The sequence below is a fragment of the Erpetoichthys calabaricus genome, chromosome 9 (genome assembly GCF_900747795.2).
Source record: "Erpetoichthys calabaricus chromosome 9, fErpCal1.3, whole genome shotgun sequence".
NCBI lineage: Eukaryota > Metazoa > Chordata > Cladistia > Polypteriformes > Polypteridae > Erpetoichthys > Erpetoichthys calabaricus.
Window position 1 is genome coordinate 119,394,912 of NC_041402.2, and position 21,574 is coordinate 119,416,485.

The 21,574-nt window shown below is 45.0% G+C and overlaps 1 protein-coding gene across 2 annotated transcripts in view; it reads right to left on the reverse strand.

The window, feature by feature from the left end:
* Nucleotides 1–21,574, reverse strand: part of fbxo31 (F-box protein 31) — a 124,174-nt gene that overhangs the window by 7,259 nt on the left and 95,341 nt on the right. For both annotated transcript variants that reach the window (XM_028810107.2, XM_028810108.2), the window contains one exon: nt 4,116–4,504. In XM_028810107.2, coding sequence (XP_028665940.2) covers nt 4,116–4,504 — 389 coding nt within the window. The remainder of the gene's footprint in view (nt 1–4,115; nt 4,505–21,574) is intronic.

Here is a 21,574-nt window from a genome sequence, read left to right on the forward strand (position 1 = left end):
TACAGGAATGACTGGTAATACTGGTTAAATATAATTTCATGTACAATTAGAACTGCCTACATAAAAGAATTACCATACAGCCAAATGTTTACTACTTACCTATCACTATGATGAGAACTATGTGGTCTCGGCTATCAGTGGTTTCATCAACTACAACATAAATGTTCTTGCCGCGAATCTTTTGAAGAACGGCATCCATATGTTGTTCAAAGACATGGGGCAAATGAGTTTGACGAACACTGCTCTTATTTTCTGGCAGTGCGCCTCCTTGTTTACAATGCTTAATAAAGAAAGGACGCATCTTCGTCATTTTTTCGAGCGCTATGTCTGACTTACATGACCACAAACTGGCGTCTTGTACTGTATCTGACGATTTTGTTATTTCCTCTATTGTTACCTGAAGGGGAACACTTTTTGATTTTAATTTCTCCTTGTTCTTTAGATGGGTTTTAGATTTGACGTGGTCATTCCAAGTATCTTTTCGTTTCTAGTCTATAGTATGCTAGCAAAACTTGTCCAGATTCGTAAAATTCGCCGGGTTACTGTTGTGCCCTCATTTTTGCAGTTAAGCTCATGTTTCTTAGTTTTTTTTCGAAGCAGTTAGGGTATCTGATCCTGCTCGCTTCGACATTTCTGTCTCCTGCAGCTAACTAATTTGCATGCATTTAACGAGAAAGCATACAGGAAACACGCGCACCAACAGATAGAGGCACGACTAAATTTCTACTAAGAATTGCGCTCGCTTGAAAAACAACAAACTGGAAAATAGAATCTGAACGATAGAGCTACAAATTATTCAATTGTTTAATTTATTGGGAAGTTTTGTAACACCCCACCTTCAGTCTCTAAATTCCATTTCCATTTTTAAATCTAAAATCTGTTATGTGTTAATTCCATGATTCCATCCGTACTTTCCGCATCGCGGAAATCATAGGGCCCTAAAAATGGTAAGTTTTCTTTTGCTCTTCTGCCATGTTTTTCTTTATTTTTAGGGGATAAAACCGAGTGTAGCTCCCCATCATAGCTGCGCTCATTTGCTTGTCTAAGCAAAGAGTGAGATGCAGGTTTGTGTTGCGCCCGTTACTGAACTTTGAAAAAGAACAGCAACACAACTAAATTATTTATTTTAATAAAAATTAATTTTTAGACAAAGCTCCAAGGTATCTAGTGCTATTGTTAGAACAAGCCCCGTGGGCGACCAGGTGCCCGCAGGCACTGTGTTGGCTACCTCTGGTCTAGAGTAATACAGTGTGGAAATAGTGTGAGGAGAAAACAATCAGCTGTTTGCTTACATTCTGTTATCCGTAGCATTCAAGCAACACTTTTTTTTTGTTACAATACATTCAAATTATTCAAAGAGTTGCATTCGACTTGAGAGCCCCAGTAGACATAGACAGTGTAGTGTCTAAACTGTGAAATGGCATGTCTATGACCTTAAGTGGCTGACTCAGCATTTGGTTTTGACACCAGACCGCTCATTGCTGAACCCACCACATGACAAACCAACTCAGGATCCTAGATTAGGACCTGAGTGCAGCCATGCAGTGGGTGACACATCAGCACCACACTAGTTCAGATGGAATTCTTCTTAAAGAAGGATAAACATAATTTTTAGTACAGTATTTCCGCAATCCACATTTCCTCTTTTCTCCTCTATCCACATGGAGAGTTGCTACAATAAATTTTTATATAGTTAAAGCTGTACGGAAAAGTGCAGATTCTATGCTTTGTGAATAAGTGTGTTATAAATATTTAATCTTTTTTTAAACTTGAATACTGACACATCTAGCATGTAATCTTTAATTTAGCAGGTTAGCACAGCAGACAGTCGATTGGGAGACTTTACCAGCCCCCTGAGAGCTTCTAAACTTGATACATCATTTTTGTCATTACAAAAAGGTCTGCATGTCACACTAGCACTCTATTCAATTGAGCAGGAGCGAATAAAGAAATCCTGTTTGCAAAGCTAATTGCTGAAAAACTAAAATTAAATACAAACGAAAAAATAAAATGAAAAAATTAACAAAAAAACAAAACACTGCCAGCCAGCAATGGAGAAGAGGTAAAAGAAAATTCCAGACTATATAAATTTCAAATGCCCTCAGCCAGAGCCCCCTGGCAAAACTTTCCTAGGTGGTCCCTGGTTTCTTCCCATAGTCAGAAAAATGTTAGATAAACTGAGCAGCTAAATAATATAGATACAGTATTTGAAAGGGTGTGTGCAGGGTAATGATGGTACATGTATAAGATGCGAGCATTGCCCCACTTCTTGTGGTGTCTGGGCACAACCAAAAGAAAAGCAGAAGATTAAAAAATAATGTGAGGATGATGTCGTCAAAATGTAAAGTCCCAAAAACCTGTGAGTACAAAGAAGAAAATTGAAAACCTGGAACATTTATTACCATATGAGGCCAGACCACACCTTCCATCACTGACTACAGAACATGAATATGAATATTTAGCTTTTATTAGAATAAGATTAAACATCTTTAATGTGTTTAAATGAGAGGGTCTTAGAAACTGTTAAAGTGGAAACACATAACAAATAAACCTCACTTCCCCATGAATTTGGCAAAAATCACGAAAATGTTTGTTAATTTTGCCGAAAACAGCAAAATACAGTGAAGTCAATGGGAAAGGTGGAACAGGACTAGTTTTGAGTGGATTATAATGATGCAAAGGTCTGTCAACTATGCTGGACTAATAATTGTGGCCAAAAATGTAACCTAAGCTTTGAAGCAGCAGTGCTAACCACTGTGCCATTGTACATCAAATCAACAAAACATGATGGAACTATTACTACTGATCAAATACAACCAATGGCCAGAACTTAGCAATAAATAAATAAAACATTGATCATTGCACTAACAGAGATCCAGTCTTGTAGCACACACTGGTTGTGCCATGACGTGGCAGTGTGGAACTAGCTCGGTCCATTGTTTGAAGTTGTGGCTCCTGGTCCAGCTGAAATGTCTTTTTTTGTTTCCCATGTCAGTGAACATGACTTGCACTTCTTTCTTCTATCAAGGAGAAAAAGCCTTGTAAATATTAATAAATCTTTCATCATTATTATTTCTTCACAGGGTCTCATTCTGATTGATGTGGGGGAGGGGCAGTGCTAATTTAAGGCTTTTTTTAGATTGTTTGAGATTGCACAGGTATCAGTGTTATATATCCCATGGCAGTACTCATTATGTACTCTATTGAAAATATTGAAACTTTTTTTTTTTTAAATGAATGCAGGATAGGAATCGAATTAGAGTACTAAATAGGTTGTGACATCATGCATGTAGGAAGCAGATTGGCAATGATCTTACAGTAGGTATGCATCAAAGTTCTATGCAAGGCTGCTACAACTCTGTGATGTCACGCAGGCAGGGCAAAGCATCTTGGGTGCTGGGAAAAAAATGTTCACCTAAGCCTAACCCGCATGCTAATTTCCAGGAAACATTTGGTGAACAAGGGTTATTGGCAAACACAGCATACCTGCTCTAAAGAACGCTTTGGCGAAGTTCGCCAATCAACACTAGGGGAAATTAAAGTGTAATGTGTGGATTCTATAATTATGATGAAAATGTAAACAATCGAATGCATTACTTTTATTTACTTCAACTAAAAGAGCTACTCTAATTCACATATTCCTTGTTTGCTGCACTTAGTAAACACTGAGTATTCATGTGTAAAACAAATGGCTTCAGCAGATGTAGTTTTCATCCTTAAATGTATTTTAGAAATTTGTCTAAAGGATTAATTCCTAAGAGTGGAATAAACCCAGTCTCCACTGCACTACAGTTTTCATAACCAAATAAATTCTTGTAACTTGAATTCTCTGCAAGCTGGACATTATAGATAACTTTAAAAAACAAAGTAGCTTATTGCAGGTAATGAAATGTGTTTTCTGACATTGTGAATAAATTACATTAATAATAAAATTTTCAAATCTACTTGTTGGTTTCTGTGCATTTACTTAAATTGTTCTGGAAAACTGAAAAGAAGCATTACATTAAGACAAGATATTCACAGGTGGACCCAATGTGAGAGCAACCATTATATACTTTTCAATTTTTATGTAAATTGTTTTACATATTTGGTTGAAGTAAAAGAACTTTAATTACCACATGCGGTAAGTTCGAGGATACACTTCATTTCGAGCCATTACTCCACCTGGCAAAACAAATGGTTGAGACTCTTGATGGTGAGCTGCTGCCTCTTCATGCAACGGTTGTTCCATCTCATTTTCTACATGGTCATCCTCCTCCACATCCTGACTCCCATTCATTAAAGGGATATTGGCAGATGCTAATGGTGCACGGCTATTTTCATTGCCAATATCAGCATCCTCTCTCTGGGCTAATTGTTGTTCTCTCTGCACTTGCTCATGTACTTCCATGACCAGTCGAGATAATTCATCTATACTGCGCTGCTTGTCTATGTCTGGAAGTTGGATGGTTCGGGAAAGATCAATGTCCAGTGTCAGCTGACCTGCTGGAACGTTGGGATCACCCTAAGAAGCAAAAAAATAAATTTACAGTTTTGTTTGATCTCTTATTAAATGTATAGGACTTTTTTAGTCAGCATAAAATAAATACTTTTTCTAAAAAGGTAAAAGTTTCTCATCAATGAATAAATATCTTCCATCAAAGATTAACCTCAAATCATTTGTATTTCATGACAGGAGATAGAGAACAAGACCACATGTCCAACACGTCGCCATTTTCTCATATGGTATAGTTCTAAATCTTGTTTGTATAGGAGAAGAACTAAACCACAGAAACAAACACTGGAACATGACATACCTTTGTCAAACACACTTAATCCAATTCAGGTCATGGGGGCCATATCCAATCTTGGCAGCACTGAGTGTAAGATAGGAAACAGGCTTAGACAGTGCACTAGTCCACAGTAGGCCCATTAACGCAGAGACTCTTATTCAAAAAGGGCAATTTGAAGCCATTAATTAACCCAAATAGAATGTTTTTGAGGATGTAGGAGGAACACTGGAGTATCCCAAGGATACCTACATAAGCATAGCAAGGACATGCAAACTGTATACAATCAATGACAGGACATGGGACTCAAATCCAGGATACAGGATCTGTGAGGCAGCAGCACTACCCACTGTAGGTGACCTTAAATACCAGGACAATAGACTATCATGTGTGTCTTTTTTTAGAACACATTTAGGTAGAGTGAATAGGAAGGACACAATTTAAGCTTTACCCTTCTATTTGGTATCTTCCTTTGGAGTCAAGAGGCCTGTACTAACATCAGGAAAGACAACTGACTATTACAGAAAAGCAAACAATGTGGCTATAATAAGAAAAGATAATTTAAATAAGGACAACACAGAACTAGGGCTCAAGAAAAGGAATGATATGGAATTTCATGGAAAAAAATAAAACCATTGGTATACAAAGAAATCAGCAATCATCAGGTAGCAAAACAGAAAAGGCTACTATTGATGGCAGGAAAAGGAAATTCAAGTAGCCTACTTGTCATTGAAACGACCAACAATTTCCAAAAGGCAGAGGTGAAGGTATCAGTCTACTTGGAAATATGTAAACAAACTATGGATGGAGAGGGGAGAGTTTACCACTGTATTCCATTGCACTCTCTCTCGTATGCCATATTTTTGAGCTGAAGACTTCCAACCGTATTCCCCTTAAAAAGTCTTTTTTTTAAACTCCCTATTCAGTATAACTTTAAATTATGACCAAATTAAACAAGCAGCACAAACATTTCTTATTAAAAGCAATTAAACCTTTAATTTTAAACAATTTTACAACCTCTGATGTAAAATCCCCTGGTGCTTTGCACTATTAGCAAGGCATTTTCTTATGGACGGTTATAAGGTGATGCTGCAGTGTATATTTCAGAATAATCAATAGCCAGAAAAGTTAAAAAATATTTAAGCAAGGGGAGTAAAAAAAGAAGAGAGAGTAAAAAAAGAAGAGAGGGGCGGAGCTATCAACTGATCACCACCTGGTGGTGAGTTGGCTTCGATGGTGGGGGAGGATGCCGGTCAGGCCTGGTAGGCCCAAGCGTGTTGTGAGGGTCTGCTGGGAACATCTGGCAGAGCCCCCTGTCAGAAGTAGCTTCAACTCCCACCTCCGGCAGAACTTTGACCATGTCCCGAGGGAGGTGGGGGACATTGAGTCCGAATGGGCCATGTTCCGTGCCTCTATTGTTGAGGCGGCTGACCAGAGCTGTGGCCGTAAGGTGGTCAGTGCCTGTCGTGGCGGCAATCCCCGAACCCGTTGGTGGACACTGCCGGTTAGGGATGCCGTCAAGCTGAAGAAGGAGTCCTACCGGCCCCTTTTGTCCTGTGGGACTCTGGAGGCAGCTAATAGGTACCGGCAGGCCAAGCGGAATGCAGCTTCGGTGGTTGCTGAGGCAAAAACTCGGGCATGGGAGGAGTTTGGGGAGGCCATGGAGAACGACTTTCGGACGGCTTCGAGGAGATTCTGGTCCACCGTCCGGCGTCTCAGGAGAGGGAAGCAGTGCAGTGTCAACACTGTATATGGTGGGGATGGTGCGCTGCTGACCTCGACTCGGGACGTTGTGGGTCGGTGGGGGGAGTACTTCGAAGACCTCCTCAATCCCAATAACATGCCTTCCAATGAGGAAGCAGAGCCTGGAGACTCGGAGGTGGGCTCCCCCATCTCTGGGACTGAGGTCACCGAGGTGGTCAAAAAACTCCTTGGTGGCAGGGCTCCAGGGGTGGATGAGATACGCCCGGAGTTCCTAAAGGCTCTGGATGTTGTAGGGCTGTCTTGGTTGACACATCTCTACAACATCGCATGGACATCAGGGACAGTGCCTCTGAATTGGCAGACCGGTGTGGTGGTCCCCCTCTTTAAGAAGGGGGACCGGAGGGTGTGTTCCAACTACAGAGGGATCACACTCCTCAGCCTTCCTGGAAAAGTCTATTCGGGGGTTCTGGAGAGGAGGGTCCGTCGGATAGTCGAACCTCGGATTCAGGAGTAACAGTGTGGTTTTCGTCCTGGTCGCGGAACAGTGGACCAGCTCTACACCCTTAGCAGGATCCTGGAGGGTGCATGGGAGTTCGCCCAACCAGTCTACATGTGTTTTGTGGACTTGGAAAAGGCGTTCGACCGTGTCCCTCGGGGAATCCTGTGGGGGGTGCTCCGGGAGTATGGAGTACCGGACCCCCTGATAAGGGCGGTTCGGTCCCTGTACAACTGGTGTCAGAGCTTGGTCCGCATTGCCGGCAGTAAGTCGAACCCATTTCCAGTGAGAGTTGGACTCCGCCAGGGCTGCCCATTGTCACCGATTCTGTTCATAACTTTTATGGACAGAATTTCTAGGCGCAGCCAGGGTGTTGAGGGGGTCCGGTTTGGTGGACTCAGGATTGGGTCACTGCTTTTTGCAGATGATGTTGTCCTGTTTGCTTCATCAGGCCGTGATCTTCAGCTCTCTCTGGATCGGTTCGCAGCTGAGTGTGAAGCGGCTGGGATGAGAATCAGCACCTCCAAATCCGAGACCATGGTCCTCAGCCAGAAAAGGGTGGAGTGCCCTCTCAGGGTTGGCAGCGAGATCCTGCCTCAAGTGGAGGAGTTCAAGTATCTTGGGGTCTTGTTCACGAGTGAGGGAAGAATGGAGCGTGAGATCGACAGGCGGATCGGTGCGGCGTCCGCAGTGATGCGGGCTCTGCATCGGTCTGTCGTGGTGAAAAAGGAGCTGAGCCATAAGGCAAAGCTCTCAATTTACCGGTTGATCTATGTTCCTACCCTCACCTATGGTCATGAGCTATGGGTAGTGACCGAAAGAACGAGATCGCGAATACAAGTGGCTGAAATGAGTTTCCTCCGCAGGGTGTCTGGGCTCTCCCTTAAAGATAGGGTGAGGAGCTCAGTCATCCAGGAGGGGCTCAGAGTAGAGCCACTGCTCCTCCGCATCGAGAGGAGTCAGATGAGGTGGCTTGGGCATCTGATCAGGATGCCTCCTGGACGCCTCCCTGGTGAGGTGTTCCGGGCACGTCCAACCGGGAGGAGGCCCCGGGGAAGACCTAGGACACACTGGAGGGACTATGTCTCCCGGCTGGCCTGGGAACACCTCGGGATTCTCCCAGAAGAGCTAGAAGAACTGGCCGGGGAGAGGGAAGTCTGGGCATCTCTGCTCAAGCTGCTGCCCCCGCGACCCGACCTCGGATAAGCGGAAGAGGATGGATGGATGGATGGGAGTAAAAAAAAGTCATAATCCCAGGCCACCTTAAAGTCCTTTGCACATCCTCAACAGTGTCTCTGTTTTGCAAATGTGTCAACAAGCACATGCAGCCTGCTATCCAGCCACCCAATATCCCAACCAACCAACCCCTCCCACTTAACCACCAATGCAGCTCAAGTCGGACAAAAAGTTCTCCCAGCTCAAGTCTGTTTATCTGGGTGTGAGGTAGGTCTGGAATTGTATAGGGTAAACAATATATCGTTATTTGGAACACATGCATTTCATGTGTGTTCTTTGCCTACAACGATCTGGGTAAATATAGGATGACAGGAAATGTGTGGCAAGAAATGTTGAACACATAGCTAGAACAGAAATTTTTTTCGTGTTATAGTACTAATGACAAAATTTTGACATGAAGTGTATAATGTATGAAGACTAAAGTCCAAATATCAAATGAACACTTTCACAAAACGTAAAAGTATAGCAAAACAAATGCGCTTTTATTCAAGAATATAACCGAAGAAAATCAGATTAGGGTATGATGCTAACAAGACTGCTTGGCTGGTGCAGAGGTAAGAACTGTTGTCTCATAATCAAGAGATTGCGGGTTTGATTCTGGGTCCTTCCCGCATTTACCGTTTTGAGTAGTGAGCTGCTCTTATTGTTACTATTATAGAATAAAAACATACATTTGATTCAAGTCTGTAATAGCCGGTGTAAATTTATGGTACTTGTAAAGGTTAGCGTTATTTTTTATTTTTAAATTATTCAGTTTTGTTCTCTCAATCACGTTCACGCTCCCCCTAATCTGACACTGTTAGTTTTCAAATAATGATGTGGTATAACAGAGGTGAACTCAGGTGAGGATGAGGGTTCTACATTGGAGAAAGAACAGAAGCCCTCCCCGCAAGAAATGTCCAGTCACACATAAGAACAGCGCAGCTGCACCATGCATAAAGGCGAAAGATGGCACCGTTTGGATGCAGCAAAACGTTGGGCATCATCCTGCCAGTGAATCTGCCACACACGTCTTTCAACGAAACCACAGGGGCTGCAGACCTTGCCAAGGTATCATGCAAAGTTCTGTTTGCAATTATGTTTTTTGATGGTCTTTATTCAAAAAAAAAAAAAAAAAAGAATATATGTTACTTACATAAAAGCCACATCAAATGTTGTTTACCTATATTTATTTTCTTATCTTATGTACATGTACTTTGTCAGCATGCCTATGTCGATCAAACACAGGAAGCCCTTCAGTCTACTTGTGCCTTTATGCTTTAGGAATATAAGTAAAATTGCAGGGGTCCCAAAATTAATCAAAATATATTAGTAAGAATTTCACATTTGGTTTTTGAATAAATACTCCTGCTGTTAGTCTTTAACCCTTATAGGTTTTAACTCTAAAACAAAGTCATCCACCACGAGCCAACCTCACGTATTCATCCAATGAATGGCAGCTGTTGACACAGCATTTGTAGTGACAGAGCAAGCCGAATACAGGCGTGTAAAGCATGTGATGAAGAAAGTGATTAACTGTGTGATATCAGTGACAGTTCTTCAGGAGCTGATAGTGACAGCATGATAAATTCTGGTCTAAGTGTTAGTGAAGCATACCAAGGTAATGATTTTGCTTTGAATGTACTTGGTAACTTTCAAAGCTGCCGTTCGCTGGATCTCAAAAGAGAAGTATTAGATACAGATAATCCTTTACATAATTTCACTTTGTTCATAAATTACGGCATGTTAGCTATAATTCTGCCTGAGCCCAGGATACAGTATGTACACAAAAATTATTACAGCAGTACACACTAAGCTAAATTCCAGGCTGCATGAGTCTGATGTCCATTACAAAGAGCTGCCGCATTTGTTTGCTCTTCTCGTATATCAAGATGTACTTCAAACTCCTGAAATCAGAATGTGCTGGTCAACAACACCTTTATAGTATGGATAGAAAAATCACAAGTGTGTAATGTTTCAGTTTATTTCTCCGGTGTCTGCGTTTTGTTGACAATAACTCACCTTCAGCTTCGCACAGGAGAAATCCTTTTTGAAAATAAAACGGCACTGATTGAGAGACTGACAAGGTCAAAATATGAGATCAACATATTGTTGCTGACCACTCAGTTTTGCTTTAAAATGTCATTTAACAGTGAAGAGATACAAACCTTGTAAAATTCCTGAGTTGGCAATATCTCTACTGAACAACAGGTAGTATAGGTGAAGACAGTCTGCCAACTGGTGAAAAACTAAACCTACTAATATGTTTTTGTATTTATTCTGTATTTATTAATTTAACTTGTTTAGCTTTACATTGACAGCTCAAAATAACTGATATTGTGAGAATAATCCGGTAGCAGATTTAAATTTTAAAATATTTATCTTCCTCTTTTCAATCTTTCTCTCTCTCAAAAATTAAAGTGAGTTGAAATATCATACTCTTTTTGTTCTTAACATCAGCCATGTCATACATATTGCATATACAGTATATAGTATTGCTTCAATAGGCTGACACTCTGTCCAGGGATTTTTCCTGCCTTGCTTCCAAAGCTGTTGGGATAGGCTCCAGTTCTCCTCCAGTCCTGCTCTGGATAAGCAAGTTTAGAATATATATATATATATATATATATATATATATATATATATATATATATATATATATATATATATATTGTCACACACATGCGCATGGGAGGCAGCTAAAGGGCTTGAGTAAGGGCAGTTCCGAGTCATACCGGAATGTGGCAGAGTGCACCGACTCTTTTTCTCCCTTTCTTGTAGATCATTCATGGGAGATTCCACCTGGTCCTCTTGACATCACTTCCGGGACTGAGCCTATGGAAGGAGTCCTCGCCGGCTCCAGCCCCTGTGATGTCACGTCCGGGCTCGAACCTATGGCTGAAGACCTTCATGAGCCCGGCCCCTTTGATCTCACTTCCTGTCTTCCCCTTTAAAAGCCTCCACCTTTTTCCTATTCCCTCAGTTCCGTTTTGGACTTGGTTTTGTGCACATCAGTGCTGTATCTACTTTACGACTTTGCAGCCAGGAAACAAATTATACGGGTGGCTGCCCCAAACCTTTCGATGACACCGAGTCGAGTTTGTGACATTGGCGTAGTTGGCAGGATGGAGAATCCTGGAAGAGAAGGGGACAGGACCTGCAAAGCACCCAGGTGGGAGCATACCGGGGCCGAGTTTCCAGGCGGGAAGGGTGTTCTGTGGTTCGGCGAGACCCGGTACAGGCTCTGCTCCTGGCACGCTTAACTAGGCAACCTAGACAGGCCAGGGAGTGTGCGGGAGGGGCTCACAGAGTTGGGTTGCTCCGGAGGGGGGGAGGCAAAAGGGGCTTATTATGCTCTCTCAGAGGAGAGTGCCTGCCACCCTGTGAGACCGGAACCCTGATTGCCACCTAGGGGTGCCCCAGGCTGGCAGGTGAGTAAAGTAAGAAACTGGAGGTTGGACCCAGAGCGGCCAATCCTCAAACAAGTCTGGTCCTTCTGGGCAATGGTTACGGCTGCATGAAAACAAGCCCTATCAAGTAATAGAGCAGGTAGTCTACTATCTGCTCCTGAAAGCGCTTCCCCGTGGCTTCACCCAGCTGGTCTGGGGTAAGCAGTTTAAGAACCTGGCAATGCTCATAGAGCTTCTGAAGACACAAAGGATGGCCTCACAATCTGAGGGAGCAGAACCGTCCCTTTGTCAAACTCAGCCGGAGTACGTCCCAAGACCTAGCACAGATCCCAGGCCCTAGTCTCAAGCTGCCTCCAAGCCATATAACCAGCCGGCAGAGAGAGACGAAGTGGCCTCCCTGAGTGACGTGGCAACTCCCGGAGACGCCGAGACGTAATGGGAGGAAACCACGCCCCTTGAGGTTGGCCGAGACTCTCTCTCCCTTTTGTGGTTTCAATTTAGAGAGACGCCGGCTTCTTTTAAAAGGCAGCAGTGGAATAATGATTCCCAAAAGTTTGCCAAAAATGCTGTGGTCCTAGTCAACGGCCAGCGCGCTAACCAGTCGATGCCACAGGGTCCTCACTTTGTGTTAGAAAATGATCTTCTGTATCGCGTAGCTGACCATGATGGGCAGGAGAGAAGGCTACTGTTAATCCCGTGGACCTTCCGGCGGCAGGTCTGTGAGTTAGCACACGCCCACCTCCTAGGTGGCCATTTGGGCACCGAGAAAACCCTAGAGGTTCGTCACTTTTGCACTTCCTGCCCAGAGTGTCAATTGCGACAAATTTCAAGGAAGGACCATGCTCCTCTCATTCCTATTCCCCGATTGATGTTCCTTTCCACAGAATTGTGGTCGATTTAGTCGGACCTCTACAGCCCTCAGCTTGAGGACACAAGTACATTTTAGTCCTCGTGGATTATGCTACCAAATACCCCAAAGCTATTCTGTTGGGCTCAGCTACTTCTAAAGCCATCGCACGGGAATTGCTAGGGGTCTTTGCGCGTGTCGGCATTCCTAAGGAATTCCCGATGGACCAAGGGACGCCCTTTACCTCGGAGACATTCAGGGAGACTGCCAAGTTACTTAAAATAAAGCATCTAAAGACCGCGGTATATCATCCTCAAACCGACGGTTTGGTAGAGAAGTTCAATCAGACTCTCAAACAAATGCTTCGTAAGGTGGTCAACGAGGATGGAAGGAACTGGGATCAGCTCCTCCACCTTGTCCTTTTTGCCTACCGGGAAGTCCCACAAACCTCCACGGGATTCTCCCATTTTGAATTATTGTATGGGCGACTATCCCGGGGCATTTTAGATATCCTAAAAGAAGGACGGGAAGAAGAGGCTCTTCCCTCTACAAACATATTGGAATATATCATGCAATTACGCAATAGATTTGGAAAGATTCGGCCCCTCCTTAAAAGTCACAAGGAAGAGGCACAAGTAGCACAGGTCCGATATTACGACCGTGGCACGGCTCTCCAGGAGTTCCACCCGGGAGATCGGGTCATGGTCCTAGTATCTAGCTCCCACTCTAAGTTGCTCGCCCACTGGCAAGGTCCCTATGAAGTTAAGGAGAGGAAAGGACTCGTCGACTATTTGGTGAGTCAACCCAATCATCTGCCGAGGGAGAGGGTTTATCATGTAAATCTGCTGAAACCGTGGAAGGACAGGGATCCCGATCCCTCCTCCAATCAGCCCCGCTCACTCTTTGCTCACATGGCTAGCCTTAACTTTGGTGCAGATTTAAGTCCCAGACAATGACGGGAGCTGGAAACAGTTATCCTCTGTCCTGGAGGTAGTGAGTGAAAAACCAGGAAAGTACCTCTCTGGTTGAGCACGACATTGTGACAGAGCCCGGGGTTATAGTCCGAGAACATCCGTATCGTCTTCCCGAGGCAAAAAGAGCTGAAGTGGAGCTTGAGATCAAGCACATGCTGGAACTAGGTGTAATCGAGGAAAGTCATAGTCCCTGGTCCAGTCCCATTGTATTGCTCGCTAAGCCTGACAGGAGTTGGAGGTTTTGCAATGACTTCCTTCGACTTAATCAAGTCTCCCAGTTTGATGCTTATCCAATGCCACGAGTGGATGACCTCCTCGAGAGGCTTGGACAGGCTCAATATTTGACCACACTGGACATGACAAAGGGGTACTGGCAGGTTCCTTTAACAGGCTCCGCGAAGGTTAAGACCACGCTTAGCACCCCTAGAGGACACTGGCAGTATCGTGTCCTTCCATTTGGGTTACACAGCTATTGGGGCTCCAGCTACCTTCCAGCGTCTGGTGGACAAAGTGCTCAGGCCTCATAACTCATACAGTGCTGCCTACCTGGATGACATGGTCATCTATTCCAGCACATGGATGGAACACCTACAGCAGGTAAAAGCGGTATTGCAGACACTTTGTGAGGCCGGGTTTCGGATTAATCCCAAGAAATGTTTCTTTGGATTAAGCGAAGCCAAGTATTTAGGCTACCTGGTGGGTTGGGGCACCGTGAAGCCACAGTGCTCTAAAGTAGATGCCATTTTGAAATGGCCCTGTCCATGAACCAAGCGGCAGGTCCAAGCCTTTCTTGTTGTGTCCCGGTTCTCAGAGAGAGCGATGCCCTTGACTGATTTGACAAAGAAGAGGGCCCCAAACATTGTGGCATGGACTGAAAAGACAGGTGCTGCATTTAGTGACTTGAAGCAGGCCCTTATGTCCGCACCTATTTTGAAAGCACCTAACTTTTCTTTACCTTTCACCCTCCAGATGGATGCTTCGGACACAGGCCTGGGAGCTGTACTGAGCCAAAGTGTCAATGGTGTGGAACACCCATCATGTTCCTGAGCCGGAAACTGTTGGACCGGGAGACCAGGGGCCTCATGCACAACGGCGTGCGTAGAATTCGTACTATAACATGACGTAAGCACAAAAGCTGAAATGTGCTGACGCACAGAAAAATCCAGATGCATAAATCTGTGCGTTCGCCAACTTCCACGTTCTTCCTCTCCATAAATCCCGGTCAGCATGAAAAGTAACGCACGTGCACGCGCCTGGTGTCCCACCCCAACTCCTCCCAGAATTATACCTCTTTGAAAACGCAAATCAATATAAATAGCCCTTAAGCTCAGCGTTCTGTGAAAAGGCAATGGCAAAAGTACGAGGAAAAATAGAAGAATTTCAGCGAATACCAAATGGAGGCAAAGAAAAACGTACTATTTGTTGGTTTAAACAGTTATATAAGCAACAAAAGGAAGCTGATCGAGTGACATAGCGTGTCGGAGAAACTCGAAAGCTCAAGTTCACAAAGTCGCACAGTGCCTGAAATAAAAAAAGAAGTTGTCACTTATCAAAGTCAGCGTGAAAAGGCGACTTGTAGCCCACCGTCTGAGTGTCATATGAAAGCTTATTTGGTTACAGTGAAAAAAAAAAAAAAGGCACAGAGTGCGAAAAAAGCACGAAATGTCAACTTTAATCTCAACATTTCCACTTTAATCACAGTTTATTTTGTCATTAAAGTAGAACATCATAAACTTCATCTTAAAATCATTTAATTTACTAGTTTTTCAAAGTAAAGTAGCATGTTAAATGCTTTGTTGTGTATTTGATCTTACAGCATATGTGCTCTGTGTGCCTGAATTACTAGGTGCTCTTCCTCCGACAGGACACAGAATCCATTACATTCGTAATATTACAGCTCTCTGAATAATTAAAATACTGAGAAGTATACGTGATATAATGTTCATGATGATATTAGTTAAAGCATGTTATTAAAAATGGGAACATTGTGGCGCAGTGATTGTTCATGTCTTACGCAAGATGCTTGCTGCGCCATGCGTGACCTTCGATGAAATACTTTACTACAGAAGTACTGTCTTTTTCAAATGTACTAATCCCCAATTCCTGTCCTTACTTTTCTTTCTCCAAATACCCAATCGCCACACAATCAGCTCTGTAAGACGTTAAGCCATCTGAAAGCTTAGAATGCCGATTCTTCAAAACTTAAGGAACATCAAAATATCTTCGTAACGTTTTATTATTCTATCCATCTATCCTTCCAGTGTCGCGCCAGCCACAGCATGAATACAGCGTGAGGCAGGAACAGTCCGTGAATGAAGCACCAGCTCCTCACTAAGCGCTGCGGCACCATGTAGTTAAAGTTAATGTTTTATCTGCATAATATAATAAACATATTTTGCTGCATTTCATCTTAAAAATGATATCGGCATCATATGTAAATACGCACTTTATAAAGTGGCTCAGGTTGTGCAATATTATAACTGTATCATAAGTACAATTACCTCACAGTAACTTGCAAGTACAAACAGTTCTACAAGGAGCACTTGATGGACTGATTGAGTGTGTGTATAGTTCTTGGGATGAAACTGTTTGTGAACCGCGAGGTCCGAACAGGAAAGGCTCTGAAGCGTTGGTCAGATGAGAGCAGTTCAAATAGCGAATGGCTGAGGCAGCGAGTGTTTGATGCTGTATACTGATAATTCTCTTTCCAATCGCTGTAGATCTGTGATTCACACTCAGATACAGTGATATAAATACTCCGAGTGGTGCAGTGAGAGTAACATGGAAAAAGATGATGCGCTGTGGCAACCCCCAACGGGAGCAGCTGACAGAAGAAGAAGAAGGTGCAGTGAGAGTAACAACGCTAAAGCAGTTATGGTATTTGGAATAGTTTGACCATTCTGTGGACCATTATATTGTTACAGGTTAATTACAATCAGATGCATTAAATTTATAAACAATATGCGGTTAATTTCAGTGTATTTATAAAGCCGCGTCAGGGATGTGGATCTAAAAAAGAAAGGGTACTCACACAGGAACAGTAGCGCTGATTTGACGCTGGGTGCCGCCAGTCTGCAAAACCAAGCAGAGAACTTGCGTAGGACAGGGTATGAGCTACCATGGAAATGTGTGTGGCTTTACGCCAAGTTTAGGTTTTATACATCACGATTTGAACGTGGAAACGTTCTTACACAACATTTCTGTGCGTACGCACTGTTTATACATGAGGCCCCAGGTATGTGGCGGTGGAGAGAGAGGCTTTGGCGATTAAATGGGCGATTACTCAGCTGAGGTACTACCTGTTGAGCCGGGAATTCACCCTTGTCATGGACCATGCACCTTTACAGTGGATGGCCCTGCACAAGGAGTTGAATCCGCGGGTCATCCGGTGGTTTCTTGACCTCCAACTGTACAAGTTTTCGCTTGTTCATCGTCAGGGTACTCTTCACGCCAACGCCGATGCTCTTTCTCCGGTTCACGACCTCTCGGTCAGGATAGCCCAACTCGACGGGACTGGGCTTGGGGGGGTTGCCTTGTCATACACATGCGCATGGGAGGCAGCTAAAAGGCTTGAGTAAGGGCAGTTCCGAGTCATACCGGGATGTGGCAGAGTGCACTGACTCTTTTTCTCCCTTTCCTGTAGGCCATTCACGGGAGATTCCACCTGGTCCTCTTGATGTCACTTCCAGGACCGAGCCTGTGGAAGGAGTCCTAGCCGGCTCCAGCCCCTGTGATGTCACGTCCGCGCTTGAACCTATGGCTGAAGACCTTCATGAGTCCGGCCCCTTTGATCTCACTTCCTGTCTTCCCCTTTGAAAACCTCCACCTTTTGCCTATTCCCTCAGTTCTGTTTTGAACTCGGTTTTGTGCACATCAGTGCTGTATCTACTTTACGACTTTGCAGCCAGGAAACCAATTATACAGGTGGCTGCCCCAAACCTTTCTATAACTCTGAGTCGAGTTTGTGACAATATATATATATTTATATATATATAGCACATCCGGATGGGCTATAAAAGGGGCCGCCTCCCTTCATTCAGGACTAGAGTCGGGTGGAAGAGGACAAGGTCTCTGGAGGAGGCAAGGAGGCGGCCTTTAGAGAGGAAAGGCATTGGGAAAGGGCCTGGACTTGTGGGGTGACTGGTGCTGCGGCACTGGGTTGTGCTTAAGTCACTTGAACTGTAAATAGTGTAAATAAACGTGTGCTGGGTGACATGAACGTGTCCGTCTGTCTGTGTCCGGGCCAGGTTCCACAGTGGCATAGTCGGCAGGATGCTCCGCCTGGTTCAAGGCGGGGACCCGTTTTAACAAATACATCTGTGGATAGCCCGGCACAGCAGGGGAGTCCACACACGTACCGCGGGAGCGGCATACGCTCAACCCCGCGGGAGCGACTCACCCCAAGGAGCGCCACCGGTTCGCAGAAGGGCCGTTTTCCCCTAGTGCGGAATGAAGACAGTGGGCGTAGCTGGAGTGCAGCGGGCTCCTGCGAGCGTGCTGCCGCAGAAGGCGCCTGGGACGGCATGTCGCCTAGCGGGAGGTAAGTTCCCTGCTTGCTGGCAACCAGCCCTGCGGGGCCACGTGTGTTTTATGTTTAGCAGGCAGGGGCTGCCCGGATCTGCATCGGTGGCAGGCGCATGTCGATCCGCAGCGCTTTGTTGATGCGGCGGCAGCAGGGAGAGCTGCCGAGAAGGAGACGCTTAAGCTCAAAAAGCCAGCACGCTGCCGCACCAGGAAGAAAGGAGCCAAAATGGCTGTGGACCGGAAGTCCCTCCCTGTGACAGGCACGGGATTGGATGGTGTGTCTTGTGTGCCCGCCAATGAGTGAATAGGGGCGGGACCAAGGAATGTCAGTCTCGTGCCAGGGAAGAACCCGATTGGGCCGGAAGAAAGGGCCCAAAGGAAGCAGCCAGCATGTGTAGCTGATGGACAGGTAAGCCCACCGCCGGCTGACTTCCTGTCTTTGCCTGGGGCCCTACGCGAGCTGGAGGAGTGCCTTCAGCCCGCAGGGCCTTTATCACAGGTGCTGAGTGCTCTCTGTGCAGAGCTGCAGAAGCTGGAGGGGAAGGTGATCGCGTCACTACCAACGCTACTTTCTTCGGCAGAACGGCGCGACACTTGATCCTTTGGCTGGAGCAGTACTGCGGGGACAGTGAGTAAAGCCGACCCCGTAAAGCATAAGGGAGATCCCACCGAAAGAGCCCGCGATATACGTGAACGGAACCAAATAGGGGGTCTCCAACAGTGGGGGCGGCGCTGAGGGCCGTGCGTGTGGCGAGGGGAGAAATATCGAGAGGGCAGGCAGGACAGGGGCTGATGATTGCCCCGGGTCCTAGCGCCCTACAACCCGAGCCTGCGGCGGTCTCACACCGCACGGTAGGGACGCAAACGGGACAGGATCTGCACGTTTCCCATCCCATCGCCCTATTATGACTGAGGCGCTGCCGCGAGTCGCAGCTATTCCAGCAGCTCCGTTTATTTTTCTACCTTTTTCTCTATTTCACTGTTAACTCCTACCACTTTATGTGGACTCATTCCCTGGACACTTTTTACTACTTGGACATGGATTTTTACACGTCGAGACTCGTCTATTCAAGTAGTCAACTTCAAGCGCTGAGAACAAATGCCCGCGCCAGTGTGGTTCCCTATTTACCTGATGAGGTAAGAAGACGGTATCGTGGCAGCAGAGCCGGTGCTAAGATAAAAGCCAAGCGTTTAGCGAGAAAGTGGCGCTACAAGCCTTCAGTGCCTTCTGTGATCCTGGGAAATTTGAACTCACTACCAAATAATATCGACGAACTGGCTGCGCTGGTGAAAAATGTTAGGACCTACAGAGAATGCAGTTTGTTGTGTTTTAGTGAAACGTGGCTAACAACTAACATTCCAGATGCTAACGTGGAGCTACCCAGGTTTAGCACAGTTAGAGCGGACAGAGACGCAAGTACCTGCGGAAAGCAGAAAGGAGGTGGACTTGCACTGTATGTCAATAAAAGATGGTGCAACTCTGGACATGCTAACATTAAAATCTCCACTTGCTGCAGGGACATCGAACTGTTGGCCGTAAGTCTGCATCCCTATTACTTGCCCAGAGAGTTTGCACACGTCATTGTTTTTATTGTTTACATCCCTCCTCGGGCGGACGTGGAGATAGCGGGTGACATCATCCATTCCGCAGTTGCTAAACTACAAACGCAGCACCCTGAGGCACTTGTGCTAATCGCTGGAGACTTTAACCATGTGACGCTGGACAAAACATTACCTGACTTCTCCCAGTATGTGGACTGTAACACCCGGGGAAATAGGACTATTGATCTACTGTATGCAAATGTTAAAGACGCATACAGCGCCACCCTGCTGCCTGCGCTTGGGAAAGCAGATCATAACCTGGTTCTGCTTCAGCCTCACTACAAACCAAGAGTGAGGGAGCTACCTACAACCACATGCTCATTCAGGAAGTGGTTCCCTGAGGCAGAGCAGGCTCTGAGAGACTGCTTTGGAACTACGGACTGGGATATCCTGCAGGGATCTTATAGTGAGAACATTGAGGAGGTTGTTGACTGCACTACTGACTACATCAACTTCTGTATGGACATTGTAGTTCCAGTAAGAACAGTACGCTGCTATGCTAACAACAAGCCATGGATTACAAGTGACATCAAGGGCCTTTTGAACCAGAAGAAAAGGGCTTTTAAAGGTGGTGATCAGCATGAGCTTAAGCACATGCAGAAGGAACTCCGAGTCCAGCTCAGGGCGGCGAAGGAGCAGTACAGGAGAAAGCTGGAGCAGAAGCTACAGAATAACAGCATGAAGGAAGTGTGGGATGGGATGAAGATCATCACTGACTGCAGCTCGAAGCGGGGTGGCACCATTGAGAAAGATGTTGAGAGAGCAGGTTTAACAGGTTTGACCACCCTATAGCATGTAATCACAATCTGATTGTAGTTGCTCTTGTAAAGAATGAACAAATATGCATTTTACAGTATATTATGGCCATCTATTGATACTTACCACAGATGATGCAGGCTAAATGTCTTTGAAGACCAATGAAAATGCTATTATCATCTTGCGTGAGTGTGAATGGCCTATAATCTGAGAACCAAAACATCTTGTGCCGATCGTAACTCCTTCCCACATCTGTACATGTACATCCATTTGTTTATGCTGTCATGTACAGTTTAGGCTCTCATCTTAAAAAAGCACCTACGCATTAGCTCTCTCCACCTTCAGAATGGGCATCGACTTAAGTACAGTAATCCCTCCTCGATCGTGGGGGTTGCGTTCCAGAACCCCCCGCGAAAGGTGAAAATCTGCGAAGTAGAAACCGTATGTTTATATGGTTATTTTTATATTGTCATGCTTGGGTCACAGATTTGCACAGAAACAGAGGAGGTTGTAGAGAGACAGTAAGTTTGTTCAAACACTGCAAACAAACATTTGTCTCTTTTTCAAGAGTTTAAACGTGCTCTATGACAAGACAGAGATGACAGTTCCGTCTCACAATTAAAAGAATGCAAACATATCTTCCTCTTCAAAGGAGTGTGCGTCATGGGCAGAGAATGAGAGAGAGAGAGAGAGAGAGAGAGAGAGAGAGAGAGAGAGAGAGAGAGAAAGAGAGAGAGAGAGAGAAAAGCAAACAATCAAAAACCGATATTTGACTTCGAGCTTTTAAGTTTGTGAAGCACTGTGCGGGAAGCATGTCACTTGACAAAGCAGCTGCAAGAAAGCCCAGCAAGGAAGGGAGCAATGTGAAGGTAGTCTTTCAGCATTTTTTAGACAAGCATCTGTATCCTCTAGGGGTGGGAACAGCCCCCCTGCTCACACCCCCTCCGTCAGGAGCAGAGAATGTCAGAGCAAGAGAGAGAGAAAAGCAAACAATCAAAAATCAATAGGGCTGTTTGAGCTTTTAAGTATGTGAAGCACCGTGTGGGAAGCATATCGCTTGACAAAACAGCCACAAGTAAGCACAGCAAGGATGAGAGCAATGTGAAGGTAGTCTTTCAGCGTTTTTTGAGGAGCAGCCGTATCCTCTAGGGGTGCGAACAGCCCCCGTTCTCACAATATATTGGAGGAATTTTATTTAATACGTAATACGTGCTCTGATTGGGTAGCTTCTCAGCCATCTGCCAATAGCGTCCCTTGTATGAAATGAACTGGGCAAA